Below are 24,584 nucleotides of genomic sequence, written 5' to 3' on the forward strand. Positions count from 1 at the left end.
AATATGATTTCACTAAAAATCAATTTCTACCCCTTACTATTTTCATTTCCACATTACGAAGTTTCACTTCTTCCGCTCGGAGGGACTCCACGCACTATTTTTATCTATGTATATTATATACTATTTATTTTCAAAATCTTTCCCCAAAAAATTTGTGTGTCCACCACTGATACTCGAGCACTGCGCTTGCCACGGTGCTGACGTCAGAGCCCTTGGAGGGGACGTGAAGGTAGCGAGGCGCCCCACCGGACGTGCTAGGGCTTCGTCCTCGGTAAGCCGTGGCGTTTCAAAATGGCGGACATCCCCAGCGACCGCTGCGACCGTCGGGTAAGTCAGCTCCGGCCGTCAAGCAACACAGCTGTACGTAACACTTGTCGTCACGCGCGGTTCAAGCAAGTACTTCACTACTAGCTCATTTGCCTTCGTCGATAGCGACATTCAAAAAATATCAGTTGTTCCATCGACATTCAAGGAAATAATCTCCGTAATATTACACAAAAACCTGATTTCAGTTTATTAAAGTAATGTTTTTCTTTCGTGGTAAATCATTATTCTTACAAATTTTCCTTATTCTCGTTTTATTTTATCGAAGTTTCTGTTATTAAAAATGTATCATTTTAAGTCAGCCCCAGTTTTTCAAATTAAAGTTTACTTCCTCGAGTGCTGCATAAAGTCAGCGTACGCAGGATTTCATTTAGGTGTTGGTTAAAAATAAGGGGGGTGGGATAGTACCACTCTGCCCGTTGTTTGCATTCAATTTTATTTATTTGTATTGTGGATGATAAATTCTTATTGATGTAAACTTGAAATATAGTGTAAATATTGTTACGACTTAAGTAAAATTAACCATAGTTATAAACCGAGTAGTAACCCTTTGTTGGAAAGATAGGCAATATACACGGAAACTGATTTTTTGACTATAATCATACGTACATTAACGAAGTTGACGGGTTAAATATTTTCGCAAAAGTATAGTTTCAAACTTCAAGAGTTTATATATATATAACGTTGGCTAGTTTTAAGGGTTTCAAAATTTTCTAAACCTATTTTAAAATGAAAGTTTTATCCGTAGAAAAAATGTTGGTTTTTTAGCTGTATTCACCACTATCATCTTAGAAGACATTAACTTTTATACTAAATTTGCAAATTTGACTGCGAGAGGCAACATTTGTATACATTTATTTACAAATACATGCCTGACAATATAGACTCATCGTATAACCCCATAATTTGAAATAGTGTTGATCTTAGTAAGTAGTGATAAATATTGATGCCAAACAGACTTTATATTTATAGTTGGTTAAAAGTTACATTACAAACGAACCAAAAAAAAAATACCTTTATGTGGCTCACCGTTTTCAAGCTACGGAGGTACGAACGCCAAGTATCGCTTGAAAGCCTGTCAGGTAGGCAACACTTCGTGCGGGAGTCAGACAATGTTATACCATAAGGGAAAAAAATATTTTAAAAATCATATTTAAAAACGAAACAAGAAACAAATCAGTCTCTGTCATTACCGTACTGATGACCACTTACCTTATCTATCTTATCTAATATCAGCTGAAATTTTTGGCATTAAAAATATGGACATATGTTTAACTAAACATAAGAAAGAATCAAAACTAGTCCAAAATTTGATATGCTATTAAAATAACACAATAATATATTAATTTGATAAATTAAAAGGTTGTTATTTTATGTGCCTAAAATTGAATGAATAAAATAAAATTAGTGTCACAACTCGTCTAAGACCCGTTCTACAATGTCACGGAAACGGAGACAGATCTCCCAGAACATTTCACTATCGTGTGTCTGCTGCTCCCACAATTCCCGGAGACGTAACAAATAGCAACCAATGATATTTCGCCTCAAGGTTACGAAATAATATTTAATTTTTTAAAAAATATGCTTCGATATTATAGCATGAGAAAAATTTACATATGTAATAAAAATAAACGACAAAGTAACTATACAACACTAGATTTTCATGTACTTGGAACAATGTTTAACGTATTTAAAACATAAGCAAACATGGCTACCACCGCAGCCAAGTACTCGGCTTCTATCGGTCGCACGGAGCAACGTAAACGGAAGAGAGAATTGCCGAGCTAATCCGTGCGGGTCCGTCTCCGCCTGCGTGCTGTTGTAGGAACTCTGTTCTATGATATTTGTATCCTTTTACGTGATCCGTTCCCGTGTCATTTTAGAACGGGCATCATTATAAATCATTAACTTTTCCCCTTTTTTCGTTTCACGTTGGACCGACCCCCCACGCCCCTTCTCACGTGTCTATTAGAACACGAGCTCTCCAGGGTTGCGGACGACGAAAAGCGCAACATTGAGTGTAACATTATTCATAACTTAAGTATCTACTTCAACTGATGTTTATTATTTAGGTAGCTGCATATCGACTATAGCAAACTATAGGCCTAGTGGCGACCTGCGTCTGGATTGAGCGTAGATATGGTAACACATATCTACAAATAATGTTAATATACAGTTTGTCCATAAAAGTATGTCCCTGTTATAAAATTTAATATTACCAACTGTAAGCTTTGTAGTGTGTTGGTTTAGGGTCACAAGTGAAGAGTAATTCAAATAGTTTTAGATAAGCGCAGGCGCGAATACTGCTTTGTTGTTTTCTCGATTGCAGCACGAAATAATGGCTCTTTCCCCAATTAGTAGAGGGCAAAACTGTAAACTTTATTTGGCACTAGGATGGAGCCCCTCCCCATTGAAACTTTTTGTACGAGAGTGGTTGAAAGTTGAAATCTCTGACCGTTGGAATGGTCATGATGGTCGAGGCGACAGAGCTCTTTTTTTTTCCTTTGGGGCTTTATTGAAAAATCTACCTACCTTACGCCGCTACCTATTGATTTGCCAGAGTTGAGACATTACTCCGGACGTGTTAACCTAAGTGTGGGAATAATTGGACTTTAGATTGGATGTGTGCCATATAACTAATGGTGCACATATTGAACAATTCTAATATATATATTATAAGTTAAATTTAGAATATTTACAACAAATCGTAAATCAAATTAAAGGCAAACTTCAATATATAAGTTATATATATAAGTTTGCCTTAAATTTGATTTACGATTTGTTGTAAATATTCTAAATTTAACTTATACCATTGAAAATAAGAAATTATTTCCATTGGAAACCTTCACTGAATGATCCAAAAGCCCGCGAAGAGGTCAGGGGATAATTCGTGTTCGCAGAGGCATATTATTATTTTTAATTTTCCCCCAGATAATGTAGATTCAGCCTTTGATCCCCCAGATAGTTCCAGTCTCGAAACAATCTTTCCATGACAAGTATTCAGAGCTTTTTTTTTTTTTTTTTTTTTTTAAACAAGTTTGCTATGGCAAGTTTATTAATTTGCACCATATTCAGTTAACTAGTCTCCGCTCGTTAGGATATCAGCAATCTTGCCAGTGCTTCTAGGTACCGAGTGCAGCTTACCGCTGTCATGTTTATTATGTGGGCAGCTCTGGCGCAGTAGGGGGCGGGGGGGGAGGGGGAGGGAGGGGTACAACTTGAATTTCGGGAGGACAGGGGCCGAAGTGTTTTGGGTAGAATGGACTATCTTTCAGTTAAATGCGGAGTCCGGAATTTCGGAAGCGGAAAAAAAAAACTAATAATATCCACTTAAAAGGGTATTATTAATACATTTATGAGGTCTTGAAAACGCATCAAAAGTATTATTATTATCATCAGATTTTTGAGGCCACCAACGTTTCAAAGCATTACAAACAGTACAGTGTAGCACTAAAAAAAAATATTAAAAAAAAAGATCGTGTGTAACTCAGTTCACGTGATAAAAGTGAAACTTCTTTGACAATTCAAACCTCGACTCGTAAGTATATCGTAAGGGGTAAAAATAAGCCAGAGAGAGAGAAAGAGAGAAATAAGACAATTTTCTAATAATGATTGATTAACAATAAATATTACTCACTGTTTAAATGCTCACACCATAAAGAAACTCTGTGCTTGTTACTGTTTCTTCAAACATTTGGAACATTCGAAATCTCTAAACGAAATATGAAATTCATAACAAGTAGTGCTAGGTTTTGCGGGAAATGCAGGAACTGTCTCACCAGCGCTCTCTATGCTGTTGGTAAAACAAGAAGGAACGCCAGCAGTCTGGTGTGCTGGTAGCAAATATATAGAATTCAAGGCATTCAAAGCTGACTGTATAGGATACCTATATCTATTTTGTGAAATAAGCACTAGCGCACAATCTCTGTGTTATCTTTGAATATATATACTGTATAGAAGTCGCCAGCCCAGGTTAAAATTTCTAATACGGTTTTGAGGTAGTTGGTTAATTCACCGCCGCAATCGCCACCATCTATAGGGCATCGACTTGTGGTGGTCCCTAGCGGACAAGTGTCGAACTCTTCCAACACCCCTTCCCCCTCCTTCTGAAAAACCTTGAGCTGCAGTGAATGATTGGTGAGGGGTGCGGGGAATGACAGCGGGCGACAGAGCTGCCCTCTAGCTTGTAAATAACAACTAAGCCGATACAGGGCGTTACGGCAGCGCACTGCAGCGGTGAAGTTCCCAAGCTGCTCATCATACGTTTTTAAAAACGTAGAGTAAATCCTATCCACTCGCGACTTCTATACAGTATATATATTCAAAGGTGTTATTCTTTCGTTCATCTATCTTACTTTTTTTTTATGGAGGACGAATCATCGCACAAAAGAGGAGAACGAAAACGAGCCCAGCAATGTTTATATCTCGTTAGCCAAGTACCTATTTTTGCGTCAAAAACGTTTCATTAAAGTTCGGCCTTGAAATCGCGCCCAAAGAAGTTTCACTTGAAAAATGTACAGAAACAAGTGAAGTGGTTATGCTGATTGTGGCAGGAAGCCTACAACTCACGTAGTTTCGGTTCCCTACCACGTTCGTGCAACTTCGGATTTCTCTCAAAAATTGAAATTAAAAAAAAATCTTAGGGTTAGGTTAGGTTAGGTCAGTCACAACATGCTTGTTTTCATTGGAAACTTTTGATTTAGCGGCTGAAGTGGCGTTAATGCCAAAACGCGAAACTTCGGAAATCTTCGGAAATTCTCGCAGGGAACCGAAACTGCGTGAGTTGTAGGCTTCCCGATTGTGACAGGGGGGCGGGGAGGAGGAGGAGGGGGTGGACCTGGACGAGGTGTTGCCGCACGTGGGCGAGTTCGGGCGCTACCAGCGCCTGCTCGTGTGGCTGGTGTGCCTGCCCGCGTGTGTGCCGTGCGGGTTCTGCGCCTTCAGCCAGCTGTTCGTGGCCGACACGCCGGAGCACTGGTGCCGCGTGCCCGCGCTGCGCGACCTGCCGGCCGAGCTGCGCAGGAGACTCGCCGCGCCGCCGCAGGTGCGTGGTCCCGCCGTCCGTCGCCCGCCGCAGCACCGTCGCACAGTTCCTTCATGCCCACCCCGCCGCAGGTGCGTGGTTCCGCCGCCCGTCGCGCTACTGTCGCATAGCGCCTGCATGCACACGCCGTCGCAGGTGCGTGGTCCCGCTGCACCACCTTCGCACAGTTCCTTCATGCCCACGCCGCTACAAGTGCGTGGTTCCACCGCCCGTCGCACTACTGTCGCATAGCACCTGCATGCACGCGTCGCCACAGGTGCGTGATTCCGCCGCCCGCCGCCCGCCTCACCACCATCGCACAGTTCCTTCATGCCCACACCGCTACAGGTGCGTGGTTCCGCCGCCCGCCGCACCACCGTCGCACAGTTCCTTCATGCCCACGCCGCTACAAGTGCGTGGTGCCACCGCCCGTCGCGCTACTGTCGCATAGCACCTGCATGCACGCGTCTCCACAGGTGCGTGGTCCCGCCGCCCGCCGCCCGCCGCCCGCCGCGGCACTGTTACATAGTCTTTACAGAAGTTTGTTCCGTTTCTGGTGATACTTTACGCCTTGTTTGTGAAATGACCTAATTGTCTAAGGTGGTAATTCGATACATCTTCATGTGTAAACATCTCGGTATATACAGCATTGTGAATTTGAAATTGAAGTGCGTAATCTTGTAAGTCTCGGAAACTTCCAAAAGATGGTGGACTCGCATGTTTTATTCGTATTAAATCGTGGTCACCCATTAATGTCTCAACTACGTTCGGTGGTGCTTAACTTTTATACAGTCAATCAATTCAATTTCAAAGTCTTTTTATTCTACATGATAACACTTTACATCTTTGAGTGGTTACATTGACACTCCAGCATCTATGCTCTTTTGCCAAAAATACAATCGGTTACATTATTAGTATTACACATCAGAATATACATTACACAAAACATAAAAGGAAAGTTTAAAAACCTTTTCTATTGTTCGGGAGCTCCTCAGCCCAATGTCTCTAAGAGTGCTGTATATACAATGTTAATATCAGTTACACACACACACACACTATTACTAGGGTTCTTGTCCACTCGCAATTTTATATGACCACATTTACAATATGGTATATCCTGAAACTTATAACTAGGGACTATGTACAATGTGAGAAAACTTAAGTTACTAATAACATGAACGGCGCTATGGTCGGCGTCCGTTTTCGTAGCACTGGCACTGTGGTCGGCGTCCATTGCCAGTAGCGGATCCAGAGGGGGGGCTAAGGGGCTCAAGCCCCCTCCAAAAGCATCTGGGTCCACTATTGTTTTAGTGTTTGCCTTGATAAAGCCTAGCCTCAGCTGGGTCAAGCCCCTCCCAAACCAAAATCCTGGATCCGCCACTGTCCATTGCTTATGTGTTTTCAGGGTGGTCTTCCTGGATGGTAGTCTGTAATCAGTTTGTGTGGGTGAGGAGTAGCGATGTCATGTTTACCGATGTTCGGTACGAGTGTAGACGGGTGTTGTGATGCTCTATGAAAGAACGTGTCTGCGTATTGTGTGACAAGTTCTCTGGGTGAAGGGGTGTCTGCGAGGGCATGTAGCTGTATGTTGGTTACATATTTGTATCTCCCGAGTGTTGCTCTGAGTAATTTATTAAAGCATGTTTTCAGTTGGTGGAAACGGATGTCGGGAACTTGAGCGAATATTACGGAAGAATACAACAAAATAGGGAAGACGTATGCCTTGAAGAGTCGCACTCTGTCCCTGTCTGGCAGCGAACAGAGTAGGTTGCGACGTTTCGGGAACTTAGCATCTGTTCCCGTCATCTGGCACAAACAGACTGGTATCAGACACTGGAAAACAGGGGGGTTTATATATGTTCGACCTCGTCTCCTAGCATGGCCAATTTGTTCCCGTGATGACAAACAGTGCAAGACTGCAATGGTGTATGTCCTGGGAATTGTATTAAATGAGAACATGGACGAGGTGCTCCTCCCTGCTACAGGACTCCAACTCCTACAGCAAGTGCTCCCGCTACAGCGTCAACTGGACGGAGCTGCTGGAGGAGTTCCCCGCCGAGGAGTTGGCCCCCAACTCCAGCTGGGCCGTGGAGCCGTGCATGGACGGCTGGGAGTACGACACTTCCCAGATCATCTCGTCCATCGTCATAGACGTGAGCAGTGGCGCATTCTCAGGAGGGTTTTTCTTTTTTTAATATGTGGGTACAAACATTTCATGACACGAAGTACAGGTTTATAAACTGTGTAAGAAACTCTTGATCAAAATGTTCAACAAACGCAATTTAGAGTACCAGTTTATAAACTCCGAAGACGCAATAAGCTTCGAAAGTGGTATATAACCCCTCCCCCCTCCTTTTCACTTACGTCCGCCACTTCATTTAGTTGTCCGATCAAGCATTTTTTTTAATTTAAATACTTGCAGCTTTCGGAAGTGAAGTTAGCTTACAGGAGCATGTGTGTTGTAATGCAACTGGAAAAAAAAAAGAAAAAATTACAATATTGAAAACACATGGAGAGTGTGAGACAGTAATAAGACTTAATTGAAAACTTAAGGTTTAGTCAAAAAAATTTCTTAAAAATGTAATTATGAGTTCTGACCCTCAAGTTTTAAAATTAAATAAGCTGTCACATAAAAATGAATGAATTGCAATGTAATGTCTCATTGACATCGAGTCACTACAGATGGCGAGGAATGTTATTATGGCAATCAAGCATTTAAAAAATGCATCTATTGTGAAAATGGTACCACCCCGAAAAAACCCACCTTGCTCGTGACAACATTAGCCACTTTCCCTAAACTTGCGCAATACCGGTCGTCAACTCCGCTGGAAAATTTCCCCCGGTTAACTGGGAAATAATTATGAGGGGTTTTGGGGGAAGGAGGGGGGAGAGAAAATCCCCTCTCTCGTCCAAACCTCAAAAATTCTGTCATCCCCATCAACAAATTGAAAGAATTTGAAAGCAAACAGTTGGAAATTGAGTTTCTACACCCCCCCCCCCCCCCTCTCTCTCTATTTCCGAAATTAAATTCTGCGTACGCTCCTGCCATATCACTTTGGCGAGAGCAGAGGGGTCTGCCCCAAGAAGAGTGTAGCTGGTTCCCGCCATTGGTGAATCAACATTTTAGCATTACCAGCAACACAGCCGTAGATTTTAACATTGTCTGAATTGAGAATAAATATAAATGAGGCGTAAAATGTATTTCACATGAGCTGAAGTGACAGCAGGACCTGTTGTGGCCTGTTGCAGTTCGACCTGGTGTGCGGTCGCGCCATTTACCCGACGATAGGCCTAGCCTCCCTCAATACCGGCGGACCGGTGGGTGTCTACGTCTTTGGGATACTCAACGATAGGTGAGTGAGCATTTCTCAGCATGCCACGGCCGTGATGCAGTACGTAGCTATAAGCACTTTTCAAAATATATTATGAAAAAAAAAATCTGATCCTGAAAATATGGTAGCTGAAACGGTTATGCTGAAATTCAAATTAATGGAGTCATAGCTACAGGAAGTCTATGTTAAATACTTAACAACTTTTCACAACTTTAAGGCTGATTTGATTGTTTATATCTAATTGTTTGTGCTGAGTAATGATGGTTAATCCCCTCAGAAGTCAACTCGCCAGCTAACGAGTTGTTGTTTGCTCCTTGAAAGCACATTAACATCACGATTGTTGAAATGTGTTTTTATTTAGTAGGCGAAGCAAGGCAGTTCTGGATAATGTGACTCTAGAGCATAGAGGATCGCTCCTAAAATAGGTAATTATCAACTATAGTATGGCTATTGACCTTAACTTTGGAATAAGATTCGCTTAAATAAGTTAGCTGATCATCACCCCACACCCAAATTTGTAACAGAACTGACTCGCTCCTCCTACTTGTCTCGTCTGCCACGTAGGTTGTCAGAGTTATAAATGTTGTTGGTTCGTGCAGGATCGGCCGGCGACTGTCGTTCTTCATGTGCCTCGGGACCATGCTGGCGGGCAGCTTCCTCACGGCCGTGGCGCGGGACTTCTGGTTCTGGACGGCTTGTCGCTTCGTCGTGGGTCTCACGATACCTGCCATCTACCAGATACCCTTCATCATCTGTGAGCCTGTCCGTCTGTTTGTGAGGCCATACCCGCGGCAGAACGACTTACAACATCACTGCTTGTCTCTTTGTTTGCCGACACTGCCAGCAGATGCAAGTGGTGCTATAGCTTGTAGAGCGAACAAATAGGTTATACGTATGACTGTAGCTGAGGACCATTGAGAGAAACCTCGGGCCGGGCTGGGTGGGAGGGGGAGGACCATTTGGCGGGGTACCTCCCCATTACTTTATGTAGAATTTTTCAAACCCCTCAATTATAAAGATAACATCTAAAGACTAACGTTACTATGGCCAGACCTGTAAACATATCTGTAAAAACTTGTAAGGTATCTAACATCATCTAACATCGTTCACAGTCAGTGTACACACTCGCCTTTAAAATTATGCGCCTTGCTTCCATATTCTTTTACTGGAAACAAACTTCTCTAACTAAACGCAGGTGTTTGGCTGGCAGAATGTGGCCCGACAGCCTACTATAGAACAAGCCTTCTTTGATTCCTGCACAAAGAAGTATTTCAATTAGTTTTTATCTCCGAAGCATTGAAGCCTAGCACATTTGAAATGTTTTGCTAGAAACTCTTCTTAATTTTCTTGTATATACTCAGTAAGCATTCTCACCAAAGCATCACATTTGCAAAAATGCAAAGGGGTGGTAGGCACATTCACACTTCTAGCATGACTAGTGCTCTCAGCAATAAACCGTACTGGAGTGGTTCATGTCTTTGAGGTATCACCGTCTTAATAAAGCCCAAATACCCATAGTTAAATTTTTTTTAGTATTTAGTTTCTATTTTAATTTTTGAAGAAAAAACTTGGCTTAACATTGAAAGGTCATTAGGTCGAGCCACCTTAGAGTCAGGCAGACAGTGGCAGTATCGGGAGGAAATGTTAGATGCTCCAAAAACAAGTTTCCCAAAAAATTTAGCTTCTGTAGATAATTTTCAATTCTATATTATCGTGTATTATAAGTTGTCTTGTTTTGATATTGCCTTTCATTCGAATTCCACCTATAGTTGAGTTTACCCTACATAGTACGAGTATTTGCGGATTACTAAGAAATCAAAATTTATGAATACAAATATGGTTCGAAATGTTTGACTTTTAAAGGAAAACCCAATAGTTTTGAATAATCTACACCAAACTTCCCTTATGAATGTATTTTTGTATGTATAAATAAAGTGATATATTTATCCTGGGTTTTTATATTCATATTGTCGATGCGAGTGTATGAGTGCAAGCTGTTGCATGTGCCTAGCTCTGGAGCTGGTCGGGCCCAACTACCGCTCCTTCGTAACCGTGATGACGTGCCTCTTCTACACGCTGGGCATGGTGCTCCTGGCAGGCGTGGCCTATCTGGTGCGCGACTGGGTGGCTCTCACCTGGGTCACCTCCGCCCCCTTCCTGCTCTACTTCATCTACTGGTGGTGGGTGCTTGCTCTACATCTACTGATAGTTAGTGTCTTCCTGCTCTGCTTAATCCACTGGTGGTGAGTTGCCCTGCTCTACTTAATCCACTGGCGGTGAGTTGCCTTTCTCTACTTAATCTGCTGGTGGTGAGTTGACCTGCTCTACTTAATCTATTGGTGGTGAGTTGCCCTGCTCTACTTCATCTACTGATAGTGAGTGTTACTGCTCTAATTCATCTACCAGATTTGAGTGATCTTGCTCTTCTTCATCGAATGGCAGTGTCCTGCTCTACTTCGTCTACTGGTGGTGAGTGTTCCTGCTCTACTTCATCTACTGGTGGTGAGTGTTCCTGTTCTACTTTATGTACTGATGGTGAATGCTGCTCTTCATTTTACTTCACATGATAATGCACAGTAAGGCTTAAATCAATAGGTTATAGATATGTGTTCAGGTTATTCTTAACATATAACAGAGTTATAACAGTAATTTTTGCTGTGAACTTAGCTTTGAACTATGTTTTAAACGTAAGGAACTGCAGTAATATTATTATTTTTATCTGTAAATTAGAAGTACTTGTAAATGAACTGTGTTGCAGTATAAATATATAGACGGAAGAGGAGCAGACATTCTACTTACCACATAGTCCTACTCCCTCTATAATGACATACTTGTGTTCAACTTTAGTGTAACGTGTGGGCTGTGGGCAGGTATCTGCCCGAGTCTCCTCGCTGGCTGCTGGCGAAGGGTCGCTTCGAGGAAGGATACAAGATCCTGGAGACGCTTGCCAGCGTCAACAACAAGGAACTGCCGCCGAGTTTTCGTACCAAACTGAAGGTTGGAAGAACCACATCATATTTTTTGACATTTGACAATTGTTTTTTTTTTTTTTGCTGCCATTTAAACACTTTAGGAGGCATCTGTCATGGTCTGTTCTTCCACCCCATGTCCAAAATACTTTGCTGATGGTATAATGACTTCCATCCATGCTTCAACCATTTTAGACTGTTGGAAAAAAAAATTTATTTATATTTTGCTGACAGCCACCACATATTATTGTCATTATTTGAAATACTGATTGAAATTTGTATAGAATAATTTTTTTTTGTTACCAGTTTTAACATTTTACTTTAAAAATATTTTATCAGGAATCTACTCAAGACACTGGTAACATGTTCTAAAACTACATGGCCACTAACTCTGTATATAACTTGAAATTGATTCAGAATTTTGGATGAATGACAATTTGGCCATTGACGTTCAGAAGGTTGCAGTTGTACTATTTACATTTTCAATAACACAACACTCAGGAAACTTTAAGTTGAAGAATGGCAGTGTCTTAATTTCTTACTAACATCTATTGAGCTATATTTACAAAAAAACAAGTTTTTAAAATGAAGCTCATTTTAAAAAATTTTAATAATGGATCTTATGCTTTTTTGCTGGAGACATGTTTATTCACGAATTTGTTTTGTGTGCGTAGCAACACATGATGCTGCACCGCACCAAGAGCGAGGAACAGCGTCTGCGCAAGGGCCCTGGCGCGATGGCGCTCTGCCGTACGCCCAACATGCGCCTCAAGACGATGCTCATCACGCTCAATTGGTAACTACGTTGCACGCAACCATGGCGGTGGGTCCACTTGGCTTCTGGGTTGTTGTCTCGGGGTCACCATGATCACCGGCATTTAGGCACACGTTGTCAACTCCCCATGATTCGTCTGAGAATAAGATGTTCTGTTGAAAATATTTCTGCCAACCAAAATAAAGAGTGAGGCTAAAGATGTGTATCGGTTTGAAAGGGCTATTAAAAAAAAGGGGGCAACTTACAGAAATGAGGTTTATTTAATTGTAATCAGTATACACTTTTTTTTTAATCAAGTGTAGAAGATCACATTAGGAAGATGTAGATGAAGTCGATTTCAAACTCTTCGATCACTTTTCAGCACATCTTACACAACTTTTGATGATGCTCAGCTTAAATGGCTTGAGTTTCAATGGTGAAACTTTGACAGGTGTTCCCTGCATGCCTCGTTTTACTGAGAGTGATGTGGGGTGGTCCGTGCGCTCACTGGATTTCAGTGTTTGTGACTTCTTCCTGTGGGGTTACCTTAAGGAAAAGTTATGAAACATTGTCCTCACACATTGGAAGAACTAAAGACATGAATCCGGGAGGAAATCACTGCTATACCCCTAGAAATGTGCCTAAAAGCGGTCGAAGAGTTTCAAAATTGCCTTCATCACTGCATTGCTGCTGATGGCCACATCTTCCTGATGTGAGCGTAAAAAAAAAATTAAGAGGTATACTCGTATACTGATTCCAATAAAATAAACCTCATTTCTGTAAGTTGCTCCGCTTATTTCAATAGTCCTTCAAAACCAATACACACCATTTGCTCCATAATGTATTATAATATTATATATATATTTTTTTTAAAACCTTCACCCCAAAACATTTTTATGATAAATCGTTTCTACATATCAGCAAGGCAAACAACTAATCATACGTATGGTGTGATTATTCCACTTAAGAGAGATCCAGTGTGTCTTGTACACAGAAATGGCTCGAGCAAAAAAAAAAGTTCAAAGGCCAGGTGAATCCATACAAATGCAATTAGGGCCTGTAAAATGTTTTTCGGTTATTTTGGAGCCAGGTTATGACTCCAATATCTGTGCATTTGGTCAAAGATTAAACTAATGTGCAAACACTTTGTATAAAACTAGTTGTTTTTTTTTTTTTTTGTGGAAAGTATAGGAATCTTAGAAAATATTTTGGTATTGACAAAAAATACCACTACGAAATATATATTGCATGCACTGAAAGATAAAAAACTACCTAGTGGTGCGAACAATGCAGTTGAGATTTACAAGGCACGCTGAGTACGTTCCTGCTGGAACAGCGAGTGCACGTTAAAGGGCACGCTACGAGGGCGCGAACGAATGAGGGGAGGGTGCGGGAGGTGTGACGTGCCCCCGCAGGTTCGCCAACGAGACGGTGTACGTGGGGCTGAGCTACTACGGGCCGGCGCTCGGCAGCGACCAGTACCTCAGCTTCCTGCTGTCGGCGCTGGTCGAGGTGCCCAGCTACCTGCTGTGCTGGGTCGTCATGGACCGCTGGGGGCGTCGCTGGCCGCTCTGCGTCGCCATGATCCTCAGCGGCGTCAGCTGCATCGTCACCGTGCTGCTGCCCGAAGGTCGGCCTCCTGTGGCGTAACGCCGTCGTTACAAGTTACCTTCATCTGGCAGCTACACCTTGACAGTTGTCATGGTGTCCCGAGCAGGAGGGTGTAAGGGGCAGGGCCGCAACTAGGGGGGCGCAAGCGGGGCATACGCCCCGGGCGCAAAGCTGTGGGGGCGCCGAAATAGCCGGCTTGCATTGTAATTCCTACTACAACTGGTAGTGGGTTCATACATGGAAGTTACAGTAGCACAGAAACTGTTACATGTAGGTATGGAAAATACTTAAATAAAACAATTTTTCTGTGGGAGGGCCCCCGGACCTCCCCCACCTCCTCCCCCCCACCACTTTATTGGTGTGGTATGTGCAAAAAAAAGAGGAGGGGGGGCATGAATCCATTCATGCCCTGGGTGCCAGAGACTCTAGTTGCGGCCCTGGTAAGGGGAGCAGGGGGAGAGTGAGACAGAAGGCACGGCACAACCCAACAAGCAGTAAACGAGAGAACTGGCGACTAATGAAATGCACAGGCAGGGGAAACAAGAGTATCAGCAATGCCCTCAGGGTTCCCGCAAGTGGGAATCCGGGATTGACTCTACCAATGGATGGATGTAGTTCTGTTTTAATAATACAGTATGACGACATGAAACATTGTACAATAAGTTTCTTTTATATAAACACGCTTATTTTTAACATTCTTTTGGAATATATATGTACTTGCAAGTTAGCTACATTATAAATAAAAGATTGCAATGTGTTATTTATTAAGGGTTATTGAGTTGTTCTGGTTTAAAAACATAAAAGTTATAATGAAAATAACAGTGACTTGCACATACAACAAAAATACATGTTACGCCATTTAACATACACGCAGCGTGTCAGATATCTGTAACTCAACATATAAAAAATTACTTTCGTTTGCGGTATATACCTTAGGCATTTAATTTATAGCAATAAGTTTATTTTATTACTTAACAAACACAAGTAATTCTAAATGGAAGTTGATGTCATCATTAAATACAACTTTTGTAAATCTATACTAATATTACAAAGCTGAAGAGTTTGTTGGTTTGTTTGTACGCGCTAATCTCAGGAACCACTGGTCCGATTTGAAAAATTCTTTCAGTGTTGGATAGTACATTTATCGAGGAAGGCTATAGGCTATATTATATTATCAATAACATTAGGGATCCTTACTAAAAGTCCAATTTAGAATCAAATGCATTGGAGGGGGTTAGATACAACATGCAGTACACGTACAAAGTGTGTGTTGACAATGCCGCAGGCGCTAGAAGTTTATTTCCTATTGCCTATTAACAATGTTGCCACGCACTAGATGCCTTATCATTCTTAATTTTCCCATACAAGTAAAAAACACCCGTGTGATATTAACAACGAAGCAATCAGTACCCTCATAAGAGTTCAATTAGTATTTAAATACTTTTTATAACTTTAAATCATAAACCTAAACTGTTGTTTTTTTTTCCTCTCTCTGTGTTTAATTGTTTAATTTGTTTTTTTTTTCTTTTACTAGAATTATTTTTATTATTTTTAATTAATTTTCATTTTTCGGACCATCAATAATTTTCCTCTCCCGTTACAATTCTGACAAGGACTTGTATCTATCTCTATATCTATCTATCTATATATAGTATATAAAAAGCGAAATACCACTCACTGACTCACTCATCACGAAATCTCTAAAACTATACACCTGATTGACTTGAAATTTAGCATAGTTACTCATTTTGGGATGTAGACGCTCACTAAGAACGGATTCTGCGGAAATCCGATCCCAAAGGGAGTTTCGGGGGCGTAATATATCAAAATTTCCAGTTTTTGGTAGGAAATCACCATGGAAACTGCTGTTGCTTTGTTGATGCTTCATTCGTCTCTATGGCAATGACTATTTCATTGTTAGTGCAGTCCTTATCACCATTGAAATTTTGCGGGTACTTTAAATATAAAAAAATTGCCCTTTTTTTCAAGTATATATAGGTATATTACAGACTTGAAACTTCACAGTAATTTTCTTTATGTTATGCAGGATGACATTTTCCGAAAATTAGATCCCATGGGTGGTTAAAACCAGGAAACAGTGGGTACTTTGCATGAGAACAGGATTTTGCATTGTTCATGCCTTCTGCGTCTCCTTGGCAATGGGCATCGCGCGGCAGTGGCGTACCCACAAGGAGGGGCATGTATAATGAGCGGCGCAAGAGTGATCTGCCTGTAGTCTGCCGTAGCGTAGTACGGGTACATCAGTTGTACGTTGCGTGCACGAGTCGGGAAACCATTGGTGCTATTCATTTTCTCTCCGGTACATTATACAGCATTGTAATAAATTTTCACTGAATTTTTATTTATTTACCATTACTGTAAATGGGAGATGTGGCTTAATTTTTTTTCCATTAGTATAGCCGTGCGTAGCCGGGTCGGGCAGCTAGTCTAAAATATAAGGCATTAAAACCTGTCATTACAATATGACCATACCCGGATTTTAGAAAATTATGTTTTGCAACTACTTCTTTATGTTTTTGTGGAAATTCCTACAAACATTTCACATCATTATTTAACAACAGATATGAAAGTTCAGCTTCAAACCGATCCACATATTTTCGAGACAATTACTCAAGGTCGAAAACGGCACTGTACCTACAAATCCAGAAACGGGAAAAAAACCTTTTCCAACTAATCTTTGAAATATCGTAAATTCAAAAGAAAAATTTGTACACATATTTTTCCAAAGCATCGAAACAAATTATCAAAACCACTGTGGTTAAGCAGAAGATCCATTCTAGTGGCTAAAAATTTCAACGTATACGATATGAACAACATCATTCTAAACAGAATCGCATGTGAAAGATAAACCAAAGTGAAGTAGTAAATTTTCCAACGGAATTTCTTAATTTTCTAAATGTTACCGGATTATAGACACACATTATGAATTTGGAAATTGGAGTGTCAATTATATTACTCTGAAACATCAATCAGCCAAAGTTATGCAATACACACAATTAGTAGTTAGTAAAATTATTAACAATCTAAAGCAACAATTCTGACTGGACCTCATAAAGGTGAAGACATGCTACTTCCGCGAATACCACTCAGTCCGACCGACATAGTGTATGAGTTCTAACTGCTTCAATTTCCAATACGCCTTGTGTTCGCTATGACTATCAATAAAGTGCAAGGGCAATCCATGCAAGTGTGCAGTTTGAATTTAGAAAACGAATGCTTTTCTGAGGGCAATTATACGCTGCATGCTCAAGAGTCGGTAAACCATCTGATCTTTATGTTTATGCAGAAAATGAACAAAATAAAAATGTAGTCCATCCACTACCTTTAAAATAAAAGTTGATTTTATGTGAAAAAAAAATTTCCTCTTCTTTTTGCTTGGGCAACAATCAATATCCTGAACTTCACATGTTTTACCCACCAGCGTATCACAGACCCTGGTGAGGCGTCGCTGAGGCAAAGGGAGCACCGATGACTGTCAGAGTTACTGGTCAAATGCAAAATAGTAATCGAAAACTTGAAGAAAAATTGAAGCTCACAATAAAAGAGTAAGTTCAGGTAAATCAGTTTAAACTCTTTGAGTGTCACGAGCTGGTAGCTGGCTGTCTCAGACCCAGTGGCTAGGGATAACCTCTGTAATTGACAGCTACAACACTGCGCTCTGTGAGAATTTGTAGAACTACTTGAAGAGCAGTCCTTTAAATCGCCTTCAGGCACCTAACTAGCACTTACTCTTAAGCTTTTTTGCTAGGATGCGAGATTTAGAACACTACGTCCTTACTCTTATCACCGACAGTTTTGTCGTCGGGGTGTTTCAGATGCAGTGATGACCACTCTGGGGCTGTATCTCTTCTCGAAGTTTGCCATCTCCGCCTCGTTCCTCATCATCTACCCGTTTGCGGGCGAGCTGTACCCCACACAGCTCCGCGGCGTGGGGATCGGCACGTCGGCGTACATCAGTGGCCTCGGCCTGATTCTCATCCCGTTCATCACGTACCTGGTGAGACTCTGTTACAGACACTCTGTGAGCAGACCGGCATGTTGAAGCCACGTTTACAAGTGTTTGGAAACACAGCCTGATGTGGTGCAGGTCATGTTTTAAAATCTGCAGGGATATGCAAATACAACTATTCTGTAAGAAAAGTAAAATCAAACAAGCGAAAATTGACGAAAATTAAATTTAAAAAAATAATTTTTGCTAAAGATATACCAGAATCATGAAGTCACTTTTTCTTTCAAAATATGAAAAAATAATAATAATAATTTCTAACTTAATTTAACTTAAATAAACATGATTTGCAACTCATTAAAAACAATATATTCTAGATAAAATTAATCTTTTTTATTGTTATAGTTTTTCATGATCCTTTATTTAAATTTACAGGTTAGGTCATTTTGCATTTTAAGTCGTCTTTTAAATAAAGTTGTCATATTCAAGTTTTCCTTTTTATTCCAGAATTGAAAAGTACAAATCCTCTGAACAATTTTCAATCTAGTCTTTTTTTTTCTTTCACTCCAAATTTTATAAGTATGACAAATCGAGAAAAAGTTTTGCTGTGTGTAGTTCACTATTTGAAAGATGTTTAATTACCATGTGTATTATGCAACAATACTTTTGATGAGCTATTTCCATAATAATTGTTATATGTATGCAATATTATCGAGTATTATCACCTTTGCTTCCAGAAATTTAAACTGTGTATTTAAGGAAACTTTGTTATTGTTTACTGAATACATTCCTAAGCCTCAGCAATGACCCCTGAATGATAGCCGAGGTCTGCGTGTGGGGCAGGGCTCCGAGATGCTGGTGCTGCCGCTGGTGATCATGGGGGCAGTGTCGGTGGTGGGCGGCCTGTCGGGGCTGCGTCTCCCCGAGACGCTGTACCACCGCCTGCCCCAGACCGTGGAGGAGGGCGAGCAGTTCGGCAAGGACTGGTCGTGTGCCGACTGCCTGCGATGCGTTCCCGAGAGGTGCGTCACCCGGCCTTGTATCTTTTTTTGTGTTTATCACCAACTGAAATCATATTCTGTATAACATATAAAGTGTTTTATATTAACCGTATAAAGTATTGTGAATGACTTAACAGAAGTTAATTATGAATACATCTGAATTGAAACCTACCAAATTACAAAACATTTTGATTCGACCACACTGCCCCATTAAACTCCTCATTTAATTTTCTTGGCCAATGACATGTCAATTCCCAGAAAAATGCTTCAGCTGTTTTAGTAGTTTTGTTATGTCACAATTATACTATAGGTATGGTTCAACAAAAACCTAATTGGATGAAACCTACCTACCTTAGGGTTGAAGACCATACAAACAAGGTTTCATGCCTTCCACAGGCATCTTCCTACAACTGGAAGCACTGTTCACTCTACAATCAGGGCATGATGTATCGTTCCAAGGTACCCTGTTGTTACGACCACCTGTGCCAATTATGACCCCTTTCTGAGGAACTGTGAACAATTTGTGTTGAAAAATTGAAAAGGAAATCAGCCGAAAATTCATTAGAAACTGAATGTGCTGTATTTCTCTTGGTGAGAACTTTACTGCCCGTGGCCCACTCTCCAATCACAGATGACGGTTCCGTAGAACTCTGCAGTCAACCATTGTAATATACGTAGCTTGCTCTTGAACACGTTGCCCTCTCTGTTTGCTTCAGTTATTATGACTTGAATTTGCATGATTTTGGATTTTTCTTGGTTTTGGTTTATTGAGGACTTATCAGTTATCACCCTTTTTTTTTAAACTCTAATTTGGTGAACAATTGTGGGCGAGTAATGCATTGTTTTTGACTTCAATTTGGTTGCGCTGTAGGCTTGGTTTTGTAAAAAGTTGTTTACAACCCCCACAATTTTTTTTTAACTAAAGGAAATCTAATTTGTGTAAAATTAGTAGAAAATAGGGCTGATCTGGATCCTGAAAACAGGGAATGTTTCAGGTTTACCAAGACTTTTTTCCTGTCTAGTGGGAGAAAAAAAATCCCAAAATTTTACTTATTTTTTTAGGGCTAATAATGTGTAGGGTTTTATTTTCCACTAAAATCAGCAAAGTAAATTGGAAAAAAAAAACCTACTATAATACAGGTGAAGCCAGATTTAACATGGTTGGAGACATAGCAACCCCATTATTTGCTACTTATACATATACTATAGCCAATCTCAGTCAAACTGAAATATCCTATCATAAGCAAGTTTTTCATTAACAGTATAGTATAGGCAACGTCAGTATTTGTTATGATGATTTTTCGAAGTGTGGGTTTTCGTAATAGTAATATTATACTGATATTCAAAATGCTGATATTTACAACTCCTAATTATGGTAAATGCCAATATATTTAATTGCCACTGAGTTTAAAAAATTTTAAAGAGTTTATCACACAGATTTGTGTTGCTATGGTGTTAAAAAAGTGGTACAGGCATATGGCTAGACCAGATTTTATGGTTTTATTTTCAGGCCAATTATGTTTTTGAAACAAGATATTTCAGTATTATTGGATTTATTTTATATGAAATCTGTTAATCTAAAAAGATAGCATATCAGATATTACTGAACAAATATGACACTAAATGTTCCAAGATACTAATTTTTCCCAAACAGTGTCTTTTTGACTGATACATGATGCACTTTTACAATATAATGATTTTTAAAATGCATCTTAACTATTTGGAAAACATAAAATAATCATGTTAAGTATTTTTGTGTTAATAAATAGTTCCAATGTCGTGATGTAAAAATCAGTGACTAATAACATTTGCACGATTACAAAGAAGTAAACTTTTTCCAGTTTTATTTTTCATAAAATGTGTTGCAAACTCAATGCTAAATGAATTACTTACATTGAATCTAATGTTTTGTAAGATAACGTACTTGTCATTATAGTTGGATTTGTGTACAGGGGGTGTTAAGAAGCATGCCCCCCCCCCCTCCAATTGGATTAAAGCGGGGGGTCCGGGGGTACTCCCCCGGGAAAATTCGGATTTTAAGGTGTAAAGTAGTGCTATTTTAGCAGTTTTCAATACTTAAAATTAAATATTGTAATGGTAAAAATTTTTATTAATTTTTAATATGAAATTTGTTTGAGTGATGAATAAGAAATTAATTAAAGATTTTGTGCTAAGGGGGGAGGAGGGGGGAGTTGAACCCCTAACCCCCCCCCCCCCACCCCTGGCTACGCCCCTGCTTTTGGGTGTTATTTAGGTTTTTATCGCAATTCACCATATAATCTTGCCCCCACACAATGCCCAATGACAGCCACGCTGCCGTGCCCACTGTTCCGCAGGCCGCTGGCGGCGGCGGGCTCCTACGAGGACCTCGGCGAGCGGGAGGCGTTGGAGATGCGCGAGCGAGCGGACGTCAGCTCGCCGAGGCAGAGGTCCCTGAGCAGAGCGCCCCGGCTGGTGCGCCAATCCAGCGTCATGGAGACCCCGCAGGACTCCACGGGTGCCATGCAGATGACCTACTGGTTCTGAGACCTCACCTCGCCGAATTAACAGCTTAAATCGTTTGGCCGGCCTGAAAAGTTTACACACACTGCTGTTTTCAGAACCACCATAAAAATCATTATAATTAGGGATGGTGATTTTTGGTTTTTGCGAAATAGATGCGAAAATATGCTAAATTATATTTTTTCCGCTATAAAAAGCGAAATCTAGACTATTCCGAGATAAATGCGAAATCAAGGTAAGAAACGTAGATTCGTCTTCACTCTACACAATTTAATTACCGATTGTATTTCGTTTCAGTTCAGTATCAAAAGAAACCATCATTTTATGGCGTATTCAGCACAAGTATCTTAGTGTCACGTCATTCACAACACTATTGTTCGTAAATATTGAATGAAGAATGGCCATCCGTGCCTCGCGGGTGTAAACAAGGTAAAGAACAACTATGTAGCTGGATTAGTGTCCATCATCTTGCAGAGTACAAGTTTTTAGGCCACCATATTGCGACATCTCTGCTTCGCCGCGCTAACAATTGTATGTCCAATTTTCTGGCTGTGTTTCACGTGAAAGCCACGTTCTTGTGTAGTCTGTGGAAGGTGGTGTGTTTACAAATACGTGCATACTCGTGAATGTGTTGTATACTGTTATTTCTCGTGGTAAAAATGGGACAAAATGTAATTTCCATTCGCGATCGCCCAAATGAATACAAAAGAGAACAGTTCTACGAAAGTCATACGAATATTTTAATGTGCAATTTATGTAATCGCCGTCTGGAGTGGAAAAAAAAGATGTACCTACTTGAAAAGCACATTAAATCTGAGGGGCATCAGGCTGCAAAAAAAAAAGATTCACCAAGAAATTAGATAAAGAAAAAAAGTTGGTAAAACGGCAAGCAACTGTTTCTGGCATGATCGAAAACCATAAGGTAAAAATTGAAAAAACGAAAGAAAAAATTGAAAAAATGAGTTTCAATAACATTATTTGTGCACTCTACATCAACTATGGCCATGAGCACGGCTAAAAAATATTTATTTTAATTTTAAGTATTAAATTTATTGCACTCATAAGTGCTAAAAAGTTGTTTAGAAACCTGCCAAGATAGGCTATCTTTGTAGTTGTGCTAGATCTTTATTTCTGTAGTTGTTAATAATTAATATGTGTATTATTTAATGCTTTTTAAAAATGCTACGAATCACCATCTCTAATTATAATATTTATAATTCTTGTAATTATGATTGAAAGCTACCAACACACACTATTTTTACATATACTGGGAAACATCATATAATAATACAGTGCATTGGTGACGTTAACTTAACTTTTGTTTTTTTGAAACCGTTCCTAGCATCTAAAAATTACAATAAACATGATGGTAAGGTGTCATAAGATGGTGGATCTGCTGAAATTCACATAATTACAAATTATTTCAAGTTGAAATATTTCTACTTGCACTATAAATATTAAGGACTGGAATGCATTCAGGCACAGCCTTGGATATTTTTGTATATGATAATACTATATACATATTTGATGTTTAGAGTTAAAAAAAAAAACTACAGTACTATTCTTTTAAAAATCTTTTCAAGGGGTTTAAAAATTTGGTATTACATTAAGTTTATAAGGTAGGTGATAAATTATTAAAACTAAATAAGCAGAATCTCCTTTTATCACTTTAGTGCACGGTGGTAACATGTGATTCGTACCGATGTACTCTTTTGGAATCCAGCCAATCACACAACTTACTTGACCATTTTGAAAATTCAAATATTTAATTGTTCTATTAAGTATGTATCTTCCATTTTGTTGGATACACATTCTGCATCTTTCATTTTTTACCATGAACCAACCTTTGAGCCACTGTTGACCACCGCTGTTATTTAATCTTTATGCCATATTTGAGCCATGTTGTTAAAGACCTTATCAAAAACTGCACATGACAACACAGATGGGACCAACGATAACAACAAAAATTCTATGCCTGTTGTGGTGGGTGGGGGTTGGGGGGGGGGGGGGGATTTTACACTTTTCTTTCAACTGCTACTGGCTGTTTTAAATAAACAGTATTTTTTTTTACTAGTATAGAAAAAGACACCAGAAATGCTCTCGTAAATACCCTATAAATTTACTATTATAGGAAAATGAAGGGGAGGGTGATAGCGGATTCACCCCCCCCCCCCCCCCGGCCCTGATCCTATAAAATATACATCATTCCCACAAATAAAAATAAAATTTTAAAGCAAACAGTAGGCAAAGTTATTCAGACTCCTCATAGTATGCCATATTTGTATCAGTGAGGTTGTACTCTTATTTTCATAATTACAACAACTTATGCTTCTCAGTGACATTATATCACCTGACACCGCTACAGAACATTGTTCTTTGCCCCCCCCCCCCACTTTTCACGTGAGATTGGTTTGGATTCACTGGATTCCAGATTTTAACACAACACAGAATGCTTCAGTAAAAGATTTGTTGTAGTACGACACTGCAGTGAAACAGAAAATTACCTTAAAAAAAGTATAGACTAGAGTTAAAATCATGGCTACTTAAATGAATCTAAAATCTATTGTAAGCCATAAATAAAGTAAAGACCTTATCAATTTTGATAATCATGATTCATGATACAACTTCAAGGAAGTGTCTCATCAAACTTTATATGTAGTTGGTTTCAACCACAAGGTTGATTAACTTATAAGTTTATAACACTAGTACCGAGAAAATTTTTTTATTTCATTTTAGCTTTGTGTTTTTACGTAGTGGGGAAAGTTAGCTGCACAACATTTATTTAGTATTAATAGGGTACATACTTAGTTGGTGATTATTCATTACCAAATAATTTACTACAAAAAACAAGTAATATTCTATCATTGCAAAATTTAACTTTTAAAGGTGTTTATACTTTATGTAAGTATTTTCTTGTTTTTTTAAAAGGAATTAATGTCAATTTAGTTAAACTAGCTCAAAAGTATTGTATAATCAGCACACATAATGAGATGTCATAAGAGTGTAAGTAATGTCAATAAAATGTATCAATAAAATTGATGTTGATAATGTTTTATGTTTGTGTTATTTTTGTGCATCCTCTGAAATAGATCATGCGACTC

The 24,584-nt window shown here is 39.7% G+C and overlaps 1 protein-coding gene across 1 annotated transcript; it reads left to right on the forward strand.

Moving 5' to 3' along the window:
• Positions 1 to 291: 291 nt before the first annotated feature.
• Positions 292 to 24,531, forward strand: LOC134541820 (carcinine transporter). Its single transcript, XM_063385514.1, has 12 exons — positions 292 to 327; positions 5,132 to 5,368; positions 7,333 to 7,500; positions 8,597 to 8,700; positions 9,279 to 9,433; positions 10,691 to 10,859; positions 11,550 to 11,676; positions 12,323 to 12,444; positions 13,818 to 14,032; positions 17,850 to 18,031; positions 18,824 to 19,002; positions 21,318 to 24,531. The coding sequence occupies exons 1-12, from the start codon at positions 292 to 294 to the stop codon at positions 21,505 to 21,507; spliced, it is 1,884 nt and encodes a 627-aa protein (XP_063241584.1). The 3' UTR covers positions 21,508 to 24,531.
• The last annotated feature ends 53 nt before the right edge of the window (positions 24,532 to 24,584 follow it).

Source organism: Bacillus rossius (genome assembly GCF_032445375.1).
Source record: "Bacillus rossius redtenbacheri isolate Brsri chromosome 4 unlocalized genomic scaffold, Brsri_v3 Brsri_v3_scf4_2, whole genome shotgun sequence".
In the NCBI taxonomy this organism is placed as follows: domain Eukaryota; kingdom Metazoa; phylum Arthropoda; class Insecta; order Phasmatodea; family Bacillidae; genus Bacillus; species Bacillus rossius.

What these genes read in the sequence shown, in the direction of transcription:
- LOC134541820 (XM_063385514.1), top strand. Translation starts at nt 292, where the DNA reads ATGGCGGACATCCCCAGCGACCGCTGCGACCGTCGG. An exon ending in TTTGGGATACTCAACGATAG is followed by an intron (nt 8,701 to 9,278) that starts GTGAGTGAGCAT and finishes TGGTTCGTGCAG; the next exon opens with GATCGGCCGGCGACTGTCGT. An exon ending in CCAGATACCCTTCATCATCT is followed by an intron (nt 9,434 to 10,690) that starts GTGAGCCTGTCC and finishes GCATGTGCCTAG; the next exon opens with CTCTGGAGCTGGTCGGGCCC.